This window comes from Mastigoproctus giganteus, chromosome 12, assembly GCF_048544385.1.
Source record: "Mastigoproctus giganteus isolate SK-2022 chromosome 12, ASM4854438v1, whole genome shotgun sequence".
NCBI lineage: Eukaryota > Metazoa > Arthropoda > Arachnida > Uropygi > Thelyphonidae > Mastigoproctus > Mastigoproctus giganteus.
Genome location: NC_143586.1, coordinates 36830836 through 36849769, shown reverse-complemented (window position 1 = coordinate 36849769; position 18934 = coordinate 36830836). Strand labels below are relative to the sequence as shown.

General features: G+C 36.7%; 1 protein-coding gene across 1 annotated transcript in view; it reads left to right on the top strand.

Moving 5' to 3' along the window:
• Positions 1–6938: 6938 nt before the first annotated feature.
• Positions 6939–18934, top strand: part of LOC150076894 (uncharacterized) — a 37809-nt gene continuing 25813 nt past the window's right edge. Inside the window, exons 1-3 of the mRNA XM_090386388.1 lie at positions 6939–7123; positions 11794–11908; positions 13631–13798. Coding sequence (XP_090242514.1) covers positions 7067–7123; positions 11794–11908; positions 13631–13798 — 340 coding nt within the window. The 5' untranslated portion in view covers positions 6939–7066. The remainder of the gene's footprint in view (positions 7124–11793; positions 11909–13630; positions 13799–18934) is intronic.

Sequence of the window (18934 nt, the reverse complement as noted above, 5' to 3'; positions counted from 1 at the left end):
GACATAAGCATTGGGAGATCAAAATTGAAAGTAGGAGTGTGCTATAGGCCTAATGACTCTGATGAGTATAACAAGAAACTGTACAGGGAAATAGTGGGCCAGTAAATCAGAGAGTCTTATAATGGGGGATTTTAATTTCCCAGATATTGACTGGAACTTGGGGGCTGGTCACTCACACACTAGCAAGGCTTTTGTGGATTTATTGGATGATTGGTTTCTACATCAGCATGTTCGGGAGGCAACTAGAGAGAGAGGAATACTCTTGATTTGATTATCAGTAGTGATTCTTCATGAATTAAGAATCTGCAGGTAAATGAACCACTAGGTGGCAGTGATCACAGTGTGCTGAAGTGGGAGTTACTCCAAGAGGTAACTACCATTATGGGTAAAGGGAAGGGTTATTGCTTTCGTAAAGGCGACTACGATGTACTGGGACAGTATTTAAATTCTATACAGTGAGACCAACTGATGATGTTAGCAACAGCAAATTCAAAATGGGAAGCATTCAAAGAACTTATCTTGGAAGCTACTAGGCTTTACATACCAACTAAGAAATATTGTTCAAGGTTTAGGCCTAAATGGTTGTCAGATGGACTAATGAGACATGTGGCAGAGAAGAAAAATGCATGGCATACATACAAATTAACACGTGACACAGAAGCCTATGATAGATACAAGTTGATCGATAACCAAGTTACAAAGGAGGTTAGGCAGGCGAAGGCAGATTACGAGAGATCCTTGGCAAGGGATGCGAAGAAAAACAGCAAGGAGTTCTTTACTTATGTAAACTCTAGAAGGAGGGGGATGTATCAGATTGGTCCACTTGATAACGATGAGTGAACTGTTGATGAGTGAACGATGAGTGAACTGATGAGTGAACTTTGTCAGCTACCTGCTGAGGTAGCTAACAAAGTAAATGAATATTTTGCCTCGACATTCACACAATAGGAGTTATTCAGCGAGGGGAATGCCAGAGGTGTATTCAACTCTGGCAGTAAGCTAGAGAATCTTGTAATAACTGAGAATAAAGTGGAGGAGAAATTGTTTAACGTAAATACAAGAAAGGCACCTGGGGTGGATGGGATCTATCCAGTTATATTAAAGGAGACAGCAAAGGAAGTAAGCAAACCCTTAGCCATAATTAGGAGAGCTTCCTTGGACTCAGGGGAAGTACCCATGGACTGGAGATGTGCAAATGTGACCCCAATTCACAAAGGAGGATCAAAGGCAGGCTGACACAAGTAATTATAGACCTGTGAGTTTAACTTCTGTTCCAGGAAAATTAATGGAGGCATTGATTAAAGACGCACTGCAGGATCATCTAGACAAGACTTCAGTTATAGCTCGGACACAGCATGGTTTTGTTAAGGGGAAGTCTTGCCTGACCAATTTGATTGGATACTATGATGCAGTCACAAAAGAACTGGATGCAGGGAATAACTTTGATATTATATACTTGGATCTTAGAAAGGCTTTTGATACTGTTGCACATGGAAGACTGCTGCACAAATTGGAGCAGTGTGGCATTGGAGGCAAATTGCTGCTATGGATAAAGGGGTGGTTGAGGGGGAGAAGACAGAGAGTGGTAATCAATGGACACTGCTCATCGTGGACTAATGTTATTAGTGGAGTCCCTCAGGGTTCAGTATTCGGTCCTTTATTGTTCTCTGTATTTATAAATGATATTGATGATGGTATATCAAGCTTAATGTCCAAGTTTGCAGACGATACGAAGGTTGGCCGGATTGTAAAGGACGCTACTGACACTATGCTACTGCAACAGGTTCTGTAAAGGTTGAGCGGATGGGCTGAGAGGTGGCAAATGAAGTTTAACATTGACAAATGTAAAGTACTACACATGGGAAACAGCAACCCCAGAGCAACGTATCAACTCTGTGGTATTGCACTGACAGTGGTAGAGAATGAAAGGGACCTGGGGGTGGTTGTGCAGGCAGAAATGAAGTTTTCTGAGCAGTGCAGACGGGCTGCAAGAGTAGCTCATGGTGCCTTGTCAATGATATACAGGAATTTTTCTAGCAGGGATAAGGAGGTGATTATTCCCTTGTATGAGGCAATGGTCAGGGCACACCTTTAGTACTGTATACAGGTCTGGAGGCCTCATTTCAAGAAGGATGTAGAGATGCTGGAACGAGTACAGAGAAGGGCAACAAGACTAGTGAATGGAACAAAGGGGTGCTCTTACGAAGAAAGGCTTAAGTTTTGCAAATTACAGTGTCTGGAGACTAGGCACCAGCGAGGTGATCTGATTGAGGTGTATAAAGCCTTGAATGGTTTGAGCACGCTCAATGCTGATGGGATTCTTCCTCTTGCTCAGAATAATCACCTGAGAGGGCATAAATTGAAATTGAGGAAAGACAGATGTAGGATAGACGTGAGGAAATTTGCCTTTAGCCAGCGGTTGGTTGGTTGGTGGAACAGACTTCCTTCCCTTGTCGTGGAAGTTGATAGCCTAAATAAGTTTAAGGCTCAGCTGGACATGTATTTCGAACGAACAGAGGGGTGAAGTGGAAGTGGTTATTTTTTATTTATTTATTTTATTTATTTTTTTTGGCTTATGCTGCATAAGCTTGCTTTCTTGCATCAAATGCCTCTACTAATGCTAATGCAAATGCTAATTTTCTTCCCACTTGAAAAGGAACTCTGTTGCCGACCATTGGCAAAAATGAGCATTAATTGACTTCAGAATTGTAATAATAGATGGCAACTTTTATTTTAGCATGTTGATTTCTTAATATCTATTATAGCAATCTTAAAAATTTTGCATTACCTATGGACCAACTGTTGTATATACGTAGTAGTAGTAATATACAACTATTAAGAAGCAAAATAAGCAGAGAAAGGAAAATAACAAAAGTAATCATATGTCTAATGCTCCAAAATGCGCAGTGCAGCAGTAAAGGAAGTAAAAGTATATAAATAATGTGTGGTTTGTATAATATATAAAGTGTCTGTGAAAATGGAAATGAAAAGTACACAAGGTGCCTGAACTAAGAGAAGTTTAAGGGTTAGTCGAAATTGGAAGTGAAGTAGTGGTTAAACAGGTGGGACTTTGTGGCCACTCTGTACTTGTGATGGTTCTGTTTATGCTGATGTTAACAAAAATATGTATAACAAAAATATGTATAACAAAAAATCGTGGATAAAATTCAGAAACGGGTTCAGGAAGTTAAAAAAAATTGGATGGAGGAACACCAATACATGAACTTAATTAAAATTATAACTCTGTGATCCCTAGGAATTGTACCTTTTTTTTTCTTTTAAATGTTCATTAAAGATTAAATTTAAATTTCATTTGGGTCTCTGAAAAGTCACTTTTAGTTAATGGAATTTTAAAATAATCAGAACAGAAACAAATGAACTGTAGCAGTGATGATCATTTGAGACACGAAGTCAGTGGAAATAAACAAAGGTCAACAAAGATAACATTTAAATCTAGAAGATAAAATAAAAGCAGCAATAAACACAAATTTTTCGTTTTCAGAAAGTTATCTGAAACTAAGAAGGTTCTAAAGTGAAAAGGTGAGTTTCAGCCTGCAATCTGAATTTAACAATATTAGTTTTCAAAATGTTAGTCTTCAAGTCCCAGAACAAATTTTAAAAAAATAGAAATATTTTTAGATGTAAATTATTTCCCTACCCCCATCTGTATAATATTTGCAGTCTGATGATGGGATTCTGTAAGAATCCTGAACATTACCTGCGAACAATTTAGTGTGGAATTTGAGGTCGTATTCTACATGAGTTTCATAAACCTATGTTATTTTTCAACCTAATTTCATGTGGTTAAACCTAATTTAACATGATCATTTCTTATTATTATAATTATACAGTATATAACATACTCGGCATTTAAAAGCGAAATTCTCATTTCAAAAACTGATTTACGATGGGTAAATTTTCGTTTCTTTGATTTTCTTGCAGATCCTTTTATTTTATAGTCCCTCTTCAGCATTCAGCAATAGTTAGCAATCATGGTGACATTCCCCCTCCCCTGGTACATCATTTCCATCATTTTAATGTCCTGGTGTACCGCTTGCCTTGTTCTTCATTTACCATTTGCAAGTGTTTGGTAAATTCAAATCATACCTTGACACTCATGTTGCAGTCCATCTTGAAGCTTGCCAACGTATATTCAAATGTATTCTTGTAGTCTGGATCCTTGTTGTTCCCCAAGAAGTTCTCAAGAATAGACCTGAAGCTAATTCATGCTTGTTTCTCTCTTTTATTTAAATTTACCTAAAAATCTTGATCCCTTAGTTTTAGCTTCTCTTCAGCGATCAATGGGAATTTAATACAAAGGTAGTTGAAGCAGAATCAATCCTAAGGTAAAGTTTTCACAAACTCTTTCATCAAACCAAGTTTCATGCGCACGGGTGGAAAGACGGCAGTTTTGGAGTCTACCAGTGGTTTATGAACTAAATTCTATGATCCAGGCAGCGAACCGCTCGTCTTTGGGCAGACCTTGACATCCCAGTGCTTACTCCTTGCCCTACTGTCCCACTAACACAAAAGAGCAAGACATTTTTGTGTTGCCCGTTTTCTGTTTACGTAGTATGCCTATCACTTTAAAGGCACGTTATTCATTCAAGCTTGAATGAATAACGTGCCTCACTCTCAGCTCATTGCACTATATACGTTGTATTCAAATTAAATTATCAGTTGAAAAAGAGACACTACAGTCTCGAAAGCTGCTGCTATTGTATATTTTATTGTATTATATTAAACTGGGTTATCACTGTATATATTTTTCATAAATTCGCATTGTTCAAACACTTGCGTTAAGGCATTTTACTTAGTTTTAAGCACCAATTTGACACGATAACCTAAAAAACAAATTGAGATCACACTGTTACATGGAGTTTGTATGTCAAGAAATGAATGACTGAAGGCAATGATGCCAACATGTGAAGATTTAGTTTATAAATTCCCATAATTTACTTCTTCATTCAATAACACAACTCATGACATCAACTTAAATAATTTCTGGAAATAAAAAACGATACATGATGGCAAAAAACGAATAACATTTCTGAAATAAGAGTAAACAAATAATCGTCTTGCATTCCAGTACAAAGGGAAAGAAATCAGAAATAGTGAATATTTACAGCTGCTTCTTTGGACTTATGCTTTAGCGTTCAATCAGTTGAAACCAGAAAAGTGCAAAGTGACCAAGTTCTGCAAATACCTCCATGGTACCTTTATCGATGTTCTAGTAGGAGTTTAGGAGCATTAGTGTCTAAGTCCATATTTCTCCGTGTATATTGTCTTTAAATTGCGTGTGCTGTGACGTTGATTTTCTGTTTGCTGAACGAGAAATCCGAGTTTCTGGTATTAAAAAAGAAAAAACATGCTACCTTCGCCTGACACCAACAAACTCAGCCACGTTGTGAAAAAGGCCCTTAGAAATTCCAGGTCCCTTCCGCCCGCTGTGGGGAGGACGGCGATCCTACAAATGTGCAACCCATTAGGCCCTTTATCTATGAAGAGTAATCAAATTTCTGAAATTCTACCAACTTACACAGCTTCTCATTATGCAAATTTCTCATGCCTATAAAAACACCGGTTGAAACCATATAATTTCACTCCCGTTTTTTGGCTTGCTTTGTATGATAGCCACATCTCCAGTACTCAGGATGGCAAGCCATCGTCGGTTAGATGATTCTTTGACATGATGGCCGTTCGACGACTGTAAGTTGGACATTCGCAGACGGAGGCGGTAGGTTGGCTTAATATGTCACGTCTTATCGTCTCAGTACTATGGAAGCAGATTATGCGTGGTGGCACACTGGTATAGTCATTGTCCTCCCGACAACGGGTGGAAAGGCCAGGGTTCAAATGCCGTCGATAATGCGAGGAACTTTTATGAGCTTTTTTTTCCCCTCTGTGACTGAGTTAGTCCTTCTCAGGAGTAGATAGAGGATTTTCCTCCAGAAAAACTGGGGTTTTTCTTCCAGCAGAGCAGGCAAATCGACCGGAGTATATACCACGCAATATACCAAAACATACACATGGGTAGATGAAATAACTTTCCTGGTAACTCTAAGAAATAGCTTTTATATGGAAGCAGATTCAAATTATAAGTGGCTATAATTTGAAACCAAATTCATAAATTGGTCAAATAATCTGTCATCGATTTTGAATTAGAGAAATGATAAGGTACAGTACACTTGGTAACAGAAAAAAATATTCCCAAATAAAGTATCCCCGGGCAAAAATATTCAATTGTATTGTTATTATTATAATACTTAAGATTATTTAAGTATATTCAGATTATCATAATACTTAAACGTTTGATTATAATTTGTATGATTTTTTGCAAATATTAATGAACTTCTTTATAGCGAAATTTTCTATTTAGCGATACGCGCAATATCAAATGTTCTTTCATTTCGCTCAAAGCGTTTCATAATTTAGATTTTTTCCTCGACTGTATGTAATGTACAGTCGTGGAAAATAAACTACGATGTTTGTCATCATTCCTCCCCCCCTCCCCCCGAGTACAATTCTCAAACGTACTCGAAAATAACAACAGTTATTTCTAATTCAATAATATTAAAATTTATTAATTACAATCTACAAATTTTGCTGCATTATTTCTAATAAATAACAACATTTAAGTTTTTAGTCGATGATTAAATATACATCATCCGGCACTGCAGATCGTCATCATGTACTTATATACAGTATAATATGTTATTATTCAGGTTTTCTGTTCAAGTAGTGTAAAAGGAAAAAATGCCGCAGGTCTGCAAAATTAAATTAAGTTTCCTTTCGGAGCAGTTTTCCTTATCATTCACTCAACTATGAAGACAATTCATGATTTAAAATGAACGGTGCACATTGTTTGTATATTTATTTGCTTCCTTCATTTATAAATGGGCTTTTCTGCAAACCGAATCAACAGTAATTGCAGAACGGAGAAAAACTTAAATACCGTTCTCCCAATCAGGGCTTCAGTGAAAGGACATTATTTAGAAGTGGCACCTTCTGTGAAGGTCTCCTTCGAATACTAGACTGGTAGAATTCTACAGTATTTAATTCGCTGATGGAAGTTATGGACGAAGAGCGAGTGATCCCCAATCCTTGGGATGGACCAGTACAGGTAAGCTGCGCAATTTGTTCACTAAAATATTCAGACCAGCTGCTTTCTCATCTAATCTTAATACGGACTCCAAGATATCAAAAAGATATAAGCACTAAATTACAACGTACGTGAGTAAATTTTAATTTAGCGCTTACACGGAAAGAACACTCATAGAAAAGAGAAATGTTGACTTTCTCCTATTTTCATTAAAAGTAAATATACTGGAGATAATGTACTTCTTTCTTAACTTTATACGCTATACATGAAAAGCAAATAAGAAAGAATCTGAAGATATCTGATGAAGTGTCCACTAACAGTTTACGAGTAGCCCTCAGGAAAAACTTGAATTCTTTTGTTGGCTGAACTGGACTAAATTTAAGTTATATGTACACTGGGTGATCACAGATTTATGACCTAATGCCGTGTTGGACTACTGTTTGCACGGATAACAGCCGCTATTAGCCTAGACATTGACCACTAGATCTTTGTAGACGTCCGTAGGGTTCTGCTGCCATGATGCCTGCAGGGCTTTCCTGCAATGGAAAGGAATAGCTGTGGCTGCGTGTCCATATGCCTCACTTCCCACTCCAAATCATTCCAACTTATTCATGTCTATAAAAACAAGGGTTGCTACCACATCACTTCATTCCCGTTTGCTAAGTGAGATACGGCTATTTCACTTAGCAAGCCACATCTCCAATACTCTCTTGAGTACTGGAGATGTGGCTATCTGGTTAATAATGAGTTTAATGCTTAAATCTTAAAAAGTTAGGATAAGATGAGTTAAATTCACTTTCATTTCTTTCTTTCTTGCTCACGTTTCTTACAGAATTCTATTTTTTATAAAATAACAATTGTTTCAAATAATCGAAACATTATTTAAAAAAATTGTTATTTTATGAATGGAACTAATAAAACGACTACAAAACATTAGTCAACTCCACTGTTAACCATTAAAAAATTACAAGATTTAAATCTTAACGTATGTTATCCAGTTCAAAAATTTGAAAGAATAAAAATAGAAAAAAAAAGAAATAAAGTAATTGTTCCATAAATGAATTTAAACTATTTTTAGCAGAGAGATTTAACCACAAAATAACACATAAATATTGAAGATTACAAGAAAAAAAAAATGAAACAAATTTGTAAAGGTATGGAAAGAGAGGAAAAAATAAAGGTCGTAATTGATTTTGAAGAAGCAGAAAATACGCAAAAATAATGAATTTATTAAAAGAGGGAGATTTTTTTGTAATTTTTTTGTTTAAACCTAAAATACTTTCTTAAAATTTACAGTTTTATATAATTATTATAAATAGTTTTAATTATTTGATTTTTGTAGATTATTTTGAAAAATGAACGATTTTAAGGGAACATTGGGTGTTTTTAGGGACAAGAGGGTTTTTTTGCATTGTAAAAGAGTACATTGTGCTAGACAGGATGCTTAATGATATTGTAATAACTGGGAGCAAAGTGAAGGAGAAATTGTTCAAAATAAACATAAGAAAGGCACCTGGGGTGGTTGGGATCTATCCAGTTATATTAAAGGAGGCAGCAAAGGAAGTAAGCAAACCCTTAGCCATAACTATGAGAGCATCCTTCGACTCAGGGAAAGTCCCTAAGGACTGGAAATGTGCAAATGTATCCCCAATTCAAAAATAGGGATCTAAAGGTGACACGAGTAATTACAGACCAGTTAGTTTAACTTCTGTTCCGAGTAAAATAATGGAGTCACTGGTTAAAGATGCATTGCAGGATCATCTAGACAAGACTGCAGCAATAATTCAGACACAGCATGGGTTTGTTAAGGGAAAGTCATGTCTGACCAAATTGATTGGATATTATGATGTAGTTACAAAGGAACTGGATGCAAAAAATAATTTTGATATCATATACTTGGATTTCAGGAAAGCTTTTGACACTGTTGCGCATGGAAGACTATTGTACAAATTGGAGCAGAATGGTATTAAGGGCAAGTTGCTACAATGGATAAAAATGGGAGGTTGAGTGGGAGAAGGCAGAGGGTGGTAATTAATGGGTGCTGCTCTTCGTGGACTAATGTAATCAGAGGAGTCCCACACGATTTGGTGTTGAGCCCATTGTTGTTTTGTATATTTATCAATGATATTGATGAAGGTATATCAGGCTTAGTGTCGAAGTTGGCAGATGATACGAAGGCTGGAAGGGTTGTTAATGACAGTAATAGCAGTGGGCTATTGCAACAGGATCTAGAAGATTTGGGCAGATGGGCTGAGAAGTGGAAAGTTCTCAAAATTGGTGAGGGGAATGAAGGAATCCTCTTACCAAGAGAGGCTTAAGTTCTACAAATTGCAGCGGCTGGAGACTAGGCCCTGCGATGTGATCTCATTAAAGTGTATAAGGTCTTGAATTGGTTGAGCACGCTGAATTCTGATGGGATTCTTCCACTTGCCCAGGGTACGAACCTAAGCGAGCATAAATTCAAATTGAGGAAAGACAGTTGTAGAATAGATGTGCAGAAATTTGGCTTTAGCCAGTGGGTGGTTAATTGCTGGAACAAACTTCCATCTATCGTTGTGGAAGTTGATAGCTTAAATAAATTGAATTAGGAACTGGACAAACTTTTAGAGGTTATGTGAATTTTTTATTTTTTTTATTATTTTGGCTATTGCTACATTAGCTCATCCACATGCTTTCTTGCATCGCATGCCTCTATTTCTATTACTAAACTACATTTTCTATACTACTATGGTAACTGGACATGACAGCCACCTGGTATCAGAACCTGTCGCGGAGTGGAAAAAAAAATTAGGAGAATAAATAAATAATAATAATTATTATTATGTCTTTTAGAACGTTATTTTCAACCGTAACGAAAGTTTGACTTCAATTTGACTTGACGTCTCCACGATTTGACTTTGTATTTAGCTTGATTTAACCACAAATTTTCTTGATAAATATTCTAATTACAATTTATATATTTTGAGTTTTTCATTTGTTATTATATTTTATTCTGAATTTTTATGTAACAAATTCTTACTTCATCTTCCTTTATAACATCTCAAAAAATCTCAATTGAGTGCTAACAACAAATTCATTTTTTTCCCTTAAGTTAATTATAACCCCTTTAAAAACAGTGAAAGTGAAATCATGATATTAACTTTATGAAGGTCATGACTTCATAAAAGTCATGATTGTGTTTTATTTTAGTTGCCATGTGCTCAATTACTGATTACTCTAAACAAATGCCTCTGATTAGTGTAATCATGCGAAAAACATATGCAATATTCAATGAATGATTTAGTTTCCTTTAGGATTAACCAGATCGAAGAACTACAGTGGATGGGCCAAGGCTTTAGCAATTTCCAAAGGGAAGTCAACAAAGGGTGCCATATCACCATTCAACATTTTGAATTCTAATATGGCAACCACTGAACATGAAATGAGAATGTTACTATGACATCCTCATGGAACGGACACCCAAGAGGCGGGTATCCATCCCATGCCATTGAGGAAAAACGGCAGCATTCTAAGTGCTAACATAATCACTGGATGTAAACATAATAGTGATTATCAATTCACTGCAGAATGGATGCCTCCTCAACAATTCGCCCCTCCGAGCTAGGCCTCAAATCAGTAGCTGAACTAACTATTGTTGAAAATGTACTGTCCAAAATAGTCTTCCTGTTATTAAGAGGTTCAAAGGTACAGACAAGGATACAGCATGAAATTAAGGCCAAAGTGGCATTAATTACACGTTGTATCCTTGCGATTATGAACCTTTTCTTTGCATTGTATTCATGAAATAAAATAAAAAGTTTCATTTTATTTTGTGAATCCCTCTCGTTTCAGTCTTGCAACGGTTAAAATTATATTAAAGCAAAATTACAAATTATTTACAGTACAGCAATGTACTAGTTACAAAACAAAATAAGAACCTTAATTAATATGGAGCTCTTGAATACAATATTATATGCGCTATAATTTAATTCAAATATTTAAATTTTGGAAGAGTCCGTTGAAAATCAATCACAATGAAAATATTATGGTACGTTCACTATTTATATCGTAGTTCGAGAGAACCGTCCCACTAGTGTTTCTATTTGGAGTATCTGAGCTGAGGAAGGAAAGAAACAGAGGGACTTGGATGGACCGTCGTAAGTTTGATCAAATTTTCGGTTCTTTGAAACGTTTCTATGAAAATGCATAAGTTTTGTCTCAGATGGTAAGAAAAGAAAAGTATAACTTCTGTACATGTATATATTACTGTACGTGTATACTAGACGTGGCAATGAAGTTTCTGGACTGGTGCTGTTGCGATCATGTTCGATAGGTTTGAAAATAAACAGAAATGGTATGCTGTACTTCAATCTTCCTCCAACAGATTGTGGTACCGAGATTGTCCAGTAGGCTGACAGGTTGGAAGTAACAACCAGTTTCGTTAGTTGTAGTAGCATTAAAATTGGCATTGTGCAGATCAACTGGCATTGTACATCGATTATCCAACTTACTCTCCCGTTCTGGACCAACTGCTCCAGTTCGGGATCTTTATTGCCACGCCTCATATACTGTATATCGTAAAATATATGAGTTTGTATTAAAGTTACTGTATGAATGCGTTTTTTTTTTGGGAAAGCAACCTTAAAATATTTGTATTTATATCGATTGCAAAATGGGTGTTTTATGTATTCTTATTGTTTTTATATTTTCAGCTATTGAAATGGTCTGTAACATTTACCAATCCCTTTATATTGTGGGAACAGAACTTCTCCACAGTTGCATTAGAAATTCTTGCTTGGGTGATGACTACCATCAGTGTTATATTAGGTAATTCACGAAATGTTTTTAAATTAGACTGCTGTAGTGATATAGTGACTAACTTATTTTAGAATACTTTATTATTGGTCATCAGATTTTCACAGGACTGTTCGCATAATCTAGTTTCCCGTTTCCTATTTTCTGTTTCAACTGATGTTGAAACAGAAAATATTCTCTGCCCATCAGAACTAATTCATTTCCTTAGTTAGGGATAAGGAATGCACTGCTCCTTAGTTATATCTCTACCAACTACCCTAGAAACAAATAATGTTAACTAGAAAATTTCCCGACGGTATTATTTACCTTATATAATTTAGTTTATATGTTCAATTTTGTCTTATTCTGTTTAAATTTTAAATACTTTTTGATCATTTACCCATAAATGTGTATTATTCCCAAAATATTGTTTAAACCAATGCCTTCGAGGGTAATAAAGTTGGTACCTCACCACACCGCGTGGAAAAGACCTGCATTCGAGTCCCATCTAAGAGTGGAGGAATTTTTATGGACCTTTTTCACAACGTGGCTGAGTTAATCGGTGAATGATGAGGTTATCATGGTTTTTCCTCCCGGAAACTGGGGTTTTTCGTCCAACAAACAGAAAATCGACCTCGGAACCCACACAATTTACAAACAATATGCGCAGAGCAATATGTCCTGAGTTGTCCATGCTCCTAAAACCATACTACAACATCTAAACCAATACTTTCAGTAGTGTTATCTTCAGGGAACAAGTAACCCTTGATATAAAGAATAGATTCTTGTTCACCAAATCACCTGTGGCAACGAGAATAAATAAACCGCAGTATATACATAATCTTTCATTAAATAAATAATAATTAATTAAAAGTAAAATGCGTGAGTGGAAAAGTAAGAAAAGTGTCCCAGATCAGGTTAATGATTAAACATTACATTAGTCTTTAAAATAATTACAAGAGTATGATTAGGATATTGAGTAATACAGTACAATAGAAGCATTTCAAGAGCGCCTTTAGGAATAAAAGAATTGAATTGTGTGCATTAATTACAATAAAAGCATTCAAACTGAGCCTTTAGGCCGATAGAGTAGATGAAAGAGCAGAATTTAGATTAAGAGTATTCAAAGTGAGCCATGAGGTCAAAAGAATCGATGAAGGCTAAGATAGCGTCAGTTGGTTTAATGTGCTATACCATATAAATAAACAAATAATTATTAAAAAATTAAGTAAAGTAAAATAATGAAGATTCGGCGAAAAGTATTGATAATAGGATACACTGAATGGTACGTCGATGAGAGCCATTTTAACTGGTAAATTGCTCAAATACTTTTCATCCCACGTGTAACTTATTGTGGGCTCTCACTTTCTGTGTTATTTTCTTCACTGCTATAGGTCGTGCCAGCTGTTATTCTGCCAGTATGCTGTTAATAATAAAATAACTTTTGATCATTTGGACCTATAGCTAAACTAGTACATAACTAGCAGAAATAGATAGTTCTTGCTAAGTCTTGATTGGACGTATTGAATGGTACTAGACCTCGTCAACGTACCATTCAATGTATCCTATTATGAATAGTTTGCCTCGTCATCATTATTTTACTTTTATTTTATTGATTTATAATTTTTCTTTAAGAAAATGGTTGTCAATACGAATATTGTGGTAAATTTTATTTCTTGTTGTTTTATTGAATACGACAAAAACCTTTAAGTACAAATAATTTAACTAACAGAATGTTTTTTTGAAACTTTACAGCTTTCAGACGAGGAACGAAAGAAATCCTCTTTCTTTTTACTTGTGCCTTCGCTGGAATAACAGCAGAGGTTCTCAATCTCGTATTTCCCATTCTCAACTGCTGGTTCTATCAAACAGGAATGATTAGCTTCTTTGGCACGAGACTACCATCGTATATCATTTGCGGCTGTAAGTGAATATTTTGGAAACATTCTTGATTAATCAGGAACATTTAATTAATCGAGCTGTTCTAACTTATGTTTAATATTAATTTTTGCTTAAATTACATTTTTCATCTATTTTTAGTTATACAGACTACCGGTTTGAAAGGGGAACGATTTCATAACATCTGAAATATCAAAAAAGAATCTGACGACCATCTCATGTTTTTTTCACTAACTTTCAGACTCACTGTTTATTGTCTGCACGTCTGGATGTCGTCTGCTATGAACTGCATCACTCGCGCACTCATCATTTTGTTCCTTCAACCCCTAGAAGTACTGTGGAGGGGAACTTGTTTATTTACTCTGCATGTCAATATTCTACTCCCGGAAGCAATATTCTACAATTTGATGTTGTTCTGTCCGTTCTGTTTGTCTATGGGTAACCACTTGTCGTTGTTGGATGATTAACTTCCTTTTTACCATCCAAAAAACAGGATAATTCTCTGAAATGCCCAAATCCACTTAAAATATGCAATATTAATTTACTTCTTGTGACTGCTGTGGGGACAAACACACGTTGTTGTTGAGGGACATAATGCACAATTTTTAAGAGAATGTATTCTAATTATTTCCCCATTTTGTTTTGTCTTCGCAAGGAGTACGAAGTATAAGGAAGAGGGTGTTTATAATCACCCTCTTCCTTATACAGGGCAGAAAATGCCAGGTTGGAATTAGAATTAGCATTAGAAGAGGTACATGAAACAAGAAAGCAAGCTTACAAATTTGTATACACCACCAGCCGAAAAAAAATAAAAAATCTTCCCATTTCAGCCATCCATTCGCTGCAAAAGATTGTCCATTACTTCCTAAAATTGATTTAAGCTCTCAAATTCTACAACCACAAATGGAAGTTTGTTCTAGCAATCAACAACCGCTTATTAAAGGAAAATTTCCACACATCACTTCTACAACTGTGTTTCCTCAATTAGAATTTATGTCCCTTTGGTTCGGAATCGGAGCAATTCCATCAGAATTCAGCGTGCTCAACCCATTCATGGCCTTATACACCTCAATCAGATCACCTCACAGGTGCCTAGTCTCCAGCCGCTGAAATTTGCAGAATTTAAGCCTATCTTGGTAAGAGGAACCCTTCATTCCCTTCACCAATCTTGTTATCCTTCTCTGTATGGACAAACAAATCTACATCCTTCCTAAAATGAGGCTTCCAGACCTGTACACAGTACCCAAAGCGTGGCTTGACCATTGAATTATAAAAAGAGATTAATCACCTCCTTTTCTCTACTAGCAAAATTTCTGTATATTATTTACGAAACCCTATGACCTGCTTTGGCACAGACGGTCTGAACTGCTCAGAAAACTGCATATCTGACTGCACAATTACACCCAGGTCTTTTACATTGTCAACCACTATGAGTGTAGTAGCATACAGTTGGTATGTTTTTCTAGGGTTACTTCTACCCATATGCAGTACTTTGCATTTATCAATGTTAAACTTCAGTTGCCACTTCTCATCCCATCTGCTCAATTTTTCTAGATCCTGTTGCAGTAGCATGCCGTCATTCATTACTGTCCTTAACAACCATGCCAACCCTTTGTATTATCTGAAAATTTCAAAATTAAGGCCTGATATCCTTCATCAGTGCCATTAATAAATATAGAAAATAACAGTGAGATCACCACCGAAACCTGGGGGACTCCACTAATAGTATTAGGCCACGAAGAGCAGTGTCCATTGATTACCACTCCCAGTCATGTTCCACTCAACCATCCTTTTATCCCTTGCAGTAACTTGTCCTTAATGCCATACTACTCCAATTTGTCCAGTAGTCTTTCATGTGCAACAGAATCAAAAGCTTTTGTGAAATCCAAATTATTTTTTGCATCCAATTCCTTTCTGACCACATCATAGTATCCAATCAAATTGGTCAGACAAGTCTTCCCCTTAACAAACCCATGTTTTGTATGAATTATTACTGCAATCTTGTCTAGATGATTGCCATGCTTCTTTAACCAGTGACTCAAATATTTTCCCGGAACAGACGTTAAACTAATAAGTCTGTAATTACTTGTGTCACACTTTGATTCTCCTTTTTTTAATTGGAGAGACATTTGCACATATCCAATCCATGTGGACCTCACCTGAGTCTGACGATACTTTCATAGTTATAGCTAAGGGTTTGCTTATTACCTTTGCCACCTCTAATATAACTGGAATTAACCTATCAACCCCCAAATGCATTTTTAACTTCAACAATTTTCCTCCAATTTCATCTCAGTTATTATAAAATCATTTAGCTCCCTGTTTGAGTTGCTTCTGTTCTTCACTTTCCTACATAATTCCTCATGTGGGAAAGCAGATACAAAATACTCATCCAGTTTGTCAGCTGTCTGAGCAGGATCATCTACTGCCGAACAATTGATTTCAAGTGGACCAATCTGATTTTTCCCCTTCCTTATAGAGTTTATATAAGTAAAAAAGTCTTTGCTGTTTTTCTTTGCGTCCTTTGCCAGTCTTTGTAACTTAACCTCCTTTGTGACTTGATTACAGACTACCTTATATCTACTTTAGGCTTCTGCATCACCTGTTAATTTATATGCATTGTTCTTTTGTCATGACTCTTATTAGTCAATATTCCATCAATGATGTAAAGAATGTTTATGAACATTTTTCACACTATGCCTGTTATTCGGTTTCACACGAGGATAATGACATCTTTTATTCTGGAAACTCCCGATAAATCAAGCCCAGCAGAATAAGCAAACCGATCAGATTACAAAAGCAATTTAAGAACATAATACCCATGGGTAAAATAGGTTTGTACGTAAAGTGAAACTGAAACCTCAGATCTAACTCACTCACATCGGTGTTTTAGTGAACAACCCACTCGTGTACCCTATTAATCGCGTGAACGTGACGTACTTTTCGGTTCCCAAAGGAACGGTAGATTCCACTTGTGATAATATATTCCTAGGACAAATTCCATCCCGTGTGATTGTGGGCTTGGTGTCGAGTGAAGGTTCCAATGGATCGTATGCTCAGAACCCTTTTAACTTCTCTCACTTCAACCTGTGTTACTTACAGGTGGCGGCCGATGGTATTCTTCACCCATCAATACCTCTAACGCCTGAATTCAAGGCAGCACAGTATACGAGATCGTACCTGTCGCTCTTCTCTTAATTAAATAAATGGACGGAAGATGCTGGAAACGACTTGTCTTATTCTGAATACTCAGTCGGTAACGTACTGTATGCTTTTGACTTAACGCCCTACGAAAATGCCATCGGCGAATACTTTAGTGCAATGAAGCGTGGAAGCGTACATCTCGAAATGAAAATTTCATCACCTTTGCCTGAAAATGTCACGTGCATCTTGTACAGTGAATTCGAGAACGTGCTTCCACTGACAAAAGACTATCCCATAGGTGTATGTGCTTGCGATGAATTGCACTTCCATTTGTCATGCTTCGCACTGACCGGTACAGGAACTGTTACTTCAACCTTTTCACCCATCGCAGCTGACCGCATTACATCCATGTTTACGAGTCAGCTGTCGTTCTCGTTTAGTGTAATGCCTTTACATTTTGTTACAGATTTGCCTGTGCATGTTCTGTATGAATACAATTTGGGCCCTGAAGTAGCGAATTCTAAAATAATATCCCTGACCAATTCATCTACTAGTTCACCTAGTGAGTGACCAGTAGATGGAACTGTTTCGCCAAGCTTTTATGTGAATACCATACTATCAGTGTCTGTATATATTAATCGTTCTCCTAGAGACGCGATAGCGTTATAGAGTTTAATTCGTCCATAGGAAGCAACAAAGGACCCTATTACAGCATTTCCTTTGCGATATGGGGCTTCTGTACCTTCAAGAACGCTGTATGCTATCAGCATTTTTTCTTCAGTGAGTTGTCGTGCATCGTGAATAATTTTACTGTCGTCTAGGAAGTGCTCAACAATGCTTGAGTAGGACAAGCATAGAACAGTATTTATACGATTTGTGCACGTGGCAAGCCTTTCCCATAAAGAATTCATACACAACTTGCTCAGAGCGCGTTTGGACGGATTTTTTTTTTAATTTGCACAAGGATCGAGTGTAATACCTTCCTTCCGCTTTAATTCTTGGATGTATGTGTCACAATCGACATCCTGAGGCCACCCCAAAGCGTCTTGTTTAATTTTCAAGAAGGAATCGATATAACCGCCAAACAATGATTCTAGCAAACAAAGTTTCTAGTGAAAATTCTACTACACATTCCCGCAATGGTGATATCTTGGCAGAACAGGTCGACGTTGGAGAATTTGATTAGGAGAGACCTGAACTTATTACAACTGTCACGTAATATCGCACATCGTCTAATGAGCTCTGCCTTTAAGTTGTACGATTGGCCTTTCTTCTCGCGGTACAATTCTTGGAACTCTACATGGTCTTCCTTTGAAATAAATAGAGGTTTGAAATGTTTTTCATCGGGAATAGGACCCCCGTAATCGGCAGTTTGTAGAGTATGGAATGCGTGCGGAAAGAATACTTTTTGAACCTCTGGTAATTGGAACATTGCAGGTAACTTCCCAAGGGGAACGGATATGTACGAATATGAATCTAAGAAGATGAGATTCAGTTTCAAATGGTAAATTCCTAATATTTTAGAACCATCAAAAATAACTCAAGGTTTGAAGTTCTTACCATAGAGGTATGTCAGTACAAAGTAATCATCGAAGCCTCGCAAATTGTTGGCTATTATCCGCACATATTTCGGTTCAAGGTGGCTAATGTTTCAACCATCGCGACCACCTTTTGATGATTCACGAACAGCAAACCTCTCGTCTAGGAACTCTGTGACACAGTTCGGGCCCTCATATGAATGCAGTTCTTCTCCAAAGCTTGCTACACAGAGCACTGGTATTTGTTCACCCTGATGCAACACTGTCTCGGTGTCGAAATAAATTATAGATAGGGCCTGTTTAGGGTCCGTGGGTTTCTGAACATAGAAGTGCTGTGGCTGGAGAAAGTAAGGTTTGTTTGTTTCTGTGTGGGGACGTTTGCAAACACTCACGACAGTGGTGATATACTGAGCACTGGTTGTTGGTTTTATGAGTGTCGAAACAGATATTACCCCTGTAATACCGATAACATTCACTA